The sequence below is a fragment of the Mesitornis unicolor genome, unplaced genomic scaffold (genome assembly GCF_000695765.1).
Source record: "Mesitornis unicolor isolate BGI_N332 unplaced genomic scaffold, ASM69576v1 scaffold9182, whole genome shotgun sequence".
Lineage (NCBI taxonomy): Eukaryota > Metazoa > Chordata > Aves > Mesitornithiformes > Mesitornithidae > Mesitornis > Mesitornis unicolor.
Window position 1 is genome coordinate 71,358 of NW_010167092.1, and position 5,178 is coordinate 76,535.

Below are 5,178 nucleotides of genomic sequence, written 5' to 3' on the forward strand. Positions count from 1 at the left end.
CTGCTTTCTCTAGTTTCTGTGATACTGTCATCCCCAAAACCTACAGAAAAGGTCTGGGTTTAAAACTCATCTGTACTGAAATAACGAAACCAGGACTTCAGCCTGGGTGTCTGGATGCAACTGTGGTACAATTCAGTAACAGTGATAAAGGCTGAAGTGTCACTGCCGTCGTGGTTTAAGTCAGACAAGGGAGGGAGGTGCAAAAAGCAAAACAAATCAGCGATTTGCAGCCTGTCTGTGTTTGGGCTGAATGACTACAAATTTAATATATTTTCTTCATTCAGCATATGCGCCACATCACACCTCTGTTTTTGAGAAAAGACACATCTAATTTTTAATAGCCATGCTGTCTGTTCTCTTTTAAGCTTTGTAACTACTTCAGATAATGCTCCCAGCAGCAGCAGCCAGGAAACACAGCCACAGTTACAAGCTCTCCGTGGTTCTGATCTGCGAGTTGTTTTTATCTGCTCCATGAGCAGGGTTGCAGTGAAGTCCCAGCCTGGCCAAGGTCAGGAGAGGGTCTGGCTGTAGCTTCAGCAGTGCCCGCTGGTCTTGCCTCTCTGGGAACTCTGCCGTGCTGTATTTGGGACACCAGGACCTTGCACTGGTACTGGACACCCGGGCTGCACAGGGCTGGCGAGGGAAGCTGTGCCAGCTCTGCTGACAGGCACGTGGGGCCACCTACGGATGCAGCTCCCTGCGTGGGCCACAGCCCACACCGAGCTTGTCGTGTACTGCCGCTGCCTCCACAAGACTGGGCAATGCAGAACCATGTTCATATTTGGAAACCGAGCATTTAGTTAAAGAGAGATTACAAAGCAGCCCAGTTTTGCAAACAACTGAAGAAAACCATTTAATGTAAACTAAAATGTAGCAAACGCTCCCCACCTGAGCTTGCTTCACAGTTCAGCTCTAAATGTAAATATTTGCCTTTCAGAGTTGGAGTTATGTCAAAGCAACCACCACCAGAGGTTTACAGGAGAAGTTTCTCTCTGCACAAGCTCTGTTGCAGGAAGCTTTTACTTGGGCAACTCAACAGGTACTGTTTTCATCACTCCTTAGTATTATCTCTTGCTGTAAGTAACTTTAATTGACCCCATGCTAAGAACAGTGTTGTCAGCAGCCAGGCGGTCAGACTGCAGATGTTGTTACCGCGAGGTCTTGCTTTCTTGTGCAGACAGGGCCACAGCCAGCACTGAAGTGGCAGTGAAGACAGGCAATAAATACTTGCTTATGCTGCAGCGGGCTGTAGGTCGTACCCCAACTGGGAGGACCAACGACAATGCCACAGACCGGTTCTGAAGCACGGAAACTTTTGTGTGGAAAAAACCGGTACAGTAGTGCTGCGGAGGTGAGAACAGCTGAAATGGTCACGCAGGTCTCGGGTCGTGCTGATTTAGTTGGGCACAGGGGTTGCCCTGTACAACGTGCTGAGTCTCTATTAATACCTATGTGATTTTAAGTAGTGGTGGTTTTAGCTCTTCTGGATGAGGGGTGGTATCTTGTATATAAGATGTATACACATCTGTTCCATGTTTCATTCTCTCTACTGAAGTGCTGCAATCTTGAACCATTTTGAGCACTGGCAGGGAAACTGTGATTCCCAGTGTCCAGGAATGAGGCTGTGTGCCTGCAAGGAAACACACTTCATTCCTAACAACAACAAAAAAAACCCCAAACAAACCAGGTATTTTGGTTTTGCTCCTAAGAAGGAAGTTTAGTAACAGGAAAACACAAACTTGTTAGTGAAACAAAGCAGGGACGGGGAAGTGTTGTTTAAGAAAACAGGATGGTTACATCCCTAACAAACAGAGCTGATGCACTGGTGAAAGTAAACCCTGCACATCAGCCTCCTCAGATGCATAATTTGCAGGAGGTTCCCATTTTCTGCACCTCTCAAGTACTAAAGAGGGCTAGGCACAACTATAGTAATCTTTCTGCTTCAAACTTTAGGCCTCCTGCACGGGCTCCAGATGGAAAAAACCTAAGTGGCTGACTTCCCTGTACTTGATACACTCAGTAGAACGTGCTCTCTGCAGATGGCTCTATTTTGGCAAGCTTCTTGAACCAAAGCATAGGGTTTGCTCACACGGCAGAGTCTGAACATGCATAAATATCTTGCTAGATTAGGTGACCCTGTGCATTAAAAGAACAGTCGGTGAGCTCCACTAGACTACAGACAAGCACGGTAGGGTACAGTTGGTCACGTACCAGGTGCTGAAGTGTTCTATTTTTCAGTCTTCATTAATATAATCTTTCCTTAGCTCCAACAAGAGTTTCACCTCGGCAGAGTCATCAGGGCCAGCCCTGACCACAGATGCTGACCAAACGCTGCTGAAGCAGGTTTACAGAAAGCAGAAATTCTGCTGGAACGCAGAAGACCTTGTGCCATCTGGATGACATTCCTAAGTGTACCCACTTTTCTAAACGACTCACTTTTCAAAACCAGTAGCATAACTGAGCACCAAACGTGAATGCACAGTTTTTTATTTGCCACTTAGCATATTGCTTCCAACTACACAGGGTAAACGTGTGTCTCTAAAATGGGACACAACCATTGTGAGAAGTCTTTCCCATCTGGGTGTTACTTTTTATTCTGTGGATTTATTATAGCATCGTGTGTACTGTGGTTAACAGTGACTGCCGTTTCCAGACTTGTTCACATCGCGCTGCTCAGAGTCACAAAATATTTGGTAATCTGGTGGCCTCAGTGCTATGGTGTGGGTTTCTTTATACCCACAGCTCTATTATGCAGTAAAAACCAGAAAGAACTTTGCACAAACAATTGGAAGCCTAAGGCGTTCAAAACAGAAGAGACTTTCCTAGTTTGATCCAACTGCTGGGAATGAACTGTGGTTTCCCGACATTTGCGAATGAGTAAGTGAGGGGAAGAACATCGCTGCAAGTCCAAAATGCACATAGAAGAAACAGGGCTGTAATATCCCATAATCACACGTAAGTACACACCCATCCCCAAAACCATAACGGACTTAGCATCCTCATCTTCTGTTTGCAGCAATAGCAGTTAGATACTCCAAGTCATTTTCTGACTTGGAATGTCTCCTTTAATATTTAAAAGGACAGCTGTTCCAACTGTAGCTATCTGTTCTTACCTATGTGCGTGTGGTCACAGTTACTACCGTCTCCTTCATCGTTCTCATTATAATTCCTCCTAGGCAATAAGAGCAGTCATTTCCTCTCCCCTACCACATTCACAGAAGCATTAGCAAACCTTGCGCTGAAGAAGAGTCCTGCAGAGGAACTCATTTGAACTAAACAGGGTTCTCTCTATGTTCTAAACTAGGTTTCCAAGAAAAGTCTGGCTCCTTCCGTGCCTTCAAGTGTGCTGCAGACACGCAGCGAACAAGGCGCCTGTGTTTGCGCGACTGGGTTTTGCCCAAGCATTCAGTGGTCTGTACGCTATCAGTGCCGCCTCTCCGCAACCGATAAGGCACAAGCCAGTGACAGGAATTAAGGGCCTATTGAAACGGAGAGAAAGGATCTCATTGAGCTCAGCAGTGCTCAGAACCAGCTGAAGTGTCCTCTCCTGACCTCTCTCAAGCCATCTGGAAAAATGGCTTATAACCTTGTGTCTCCTCTCGGAGAGCAGAGCCAGTATCCAAGTCCGGGTGGGGGGAAGTGAAAGCTTAGCCTTTCTGAAGTCAGACTGCTTTTGTAAATGATAAAACAGGAGGGGCTAAGAATTGTGTCTCTGGGCATCCTATTTCTAGCAGACCGGTGCACATTTCTGTACCATGACACAGTTGACTCTTGCCAATGACAGGTCCCTTGTAAGTATGCACTCAAGTAAGTCTTGCACTTGTTATTATTATTTTAAAAAAAAAACAAACTACATGCACAGTAAACTGAGGATGACAGATCGCACTTTCGCATTGACTCTACTGAAGGGAGCAGAAAGGACTACCTCACTTCCACCCTTCCAGAGTTGGTTACAATGATTCCTAAATGGTTTATCCACATGTTCAAACTCCAAAAAGTTGCTCAGCGTGCTTAGCTTCTGGACAGAAGGGAGACAGAGAGGAGGTCGTGCTGTTTTTGACAAGGCCGAAAGGATCCTGAAGGACTCTGACAACACCGCAACTGTCCTCTGCTGAAAGCGGTGATCCCACTATTTCATTTACCGATTCCTGTGATTTTAGTAGGTAGTTTCACAACAATCTCTTCTCTACCTGGTTTTCTCCTTCTGTTTCCTCCACCTATCCTAGACCTGTCCTAGCTGCTAATCAGTATTTGATTTAGAAACTGGAGTGAGCAGCCTTGAATTGCGTTGTCTTCGAAACCGTCGACTGAGAGGATGAGTTCAGGCACGTTCACACATCCCGTCAGCACCAGAAAGATCTCACACCTTTCACGTGGCACCAACTCCACTCTCTAAAACCTATTCCAAAGCCATGACTTAAAAACACAAGATGAAATACCTACCTTATATGAGATCACGGGAAACATTAATTACCATTGTATGCTTTATTTAGACATGAAGAAATACTGATGACTTATCTACAGACATCGCTTTACAAAAGCAAAAGTTGTTTCTCCTGCTGTGCCAAGGAAGATGCAGAGATGAAAAAAGTATTTTTAGTTGCTCTGCAAAGCGGTGGTAGAGTTCACATCAAGAACTTATTCCCCATCGTTCTTCTCTTCCCTTTTTTACTAGGCTGTCCACTGATACGTTCACAAAATTAAATCCAGCTCTACACAGAGGCTTCCTGACTGGCCACCACTTAAAGGTATCATTTATTGCTCAGCATCTGTTACTGTTCCTCTGATTTAATAAGTGCCCTTGTGGGGGAAGGAGGGAGCGGGAGAATAAAACAAGCAGTGCACTAACCTGTCTCCAGTTAATGGCATAATGACGTGTGCCTGGGTGGAAAACACGATAAACGATAATCTCATCTTGGGGCTTTTAAAAAAAAAAAAAAAAGCACTGTTAGACAAATAAAGAGAAATGTACAGATGTACAGCATTTCATTCACTTATTCATGGTTCATTAGTATCATCTTTATCCTCCAGCTTCCAAAGAACGTACTTGCAACTACAAACCCAGAATAAGAGAGGAATTAAAGAGTTTCTGCCCATCTGCTCCTTACCCAGATGCTCTGACAATGAAGTAGCACAATTATTATTCCTTCTTGCCTGACTGCAGTCCAGATCAAGACG

The 5,178-nt window shown here is 44.9% G+C and overlaps 1 protein-coding gene across 1 annotated transcript in view; it reads right to left on the reverse strand.

Moving 5' to 3' along the window:
- The window catches only part of ANTXR2 (anthrax toxin receptor 2), a 56,117-nt gene extending 51,203 nt beyond the window's left edge, over positions 1 to 4,914 (reverse strand). Inside the window, exon 1 of the mRNA XM_010178561.1 lies at positions 4,850 to 4,914. Within this exon, the coding sequence (XP_010176863.1) occupies positions 4,850 to 4,914 (65 nt within the window). The remainder of the gene's footprint in view (positions 1 to 4,849) is intronic.
- Between the last annotated feature and the right edge of the window lie 264 nt (positions 4,915 to 5,178).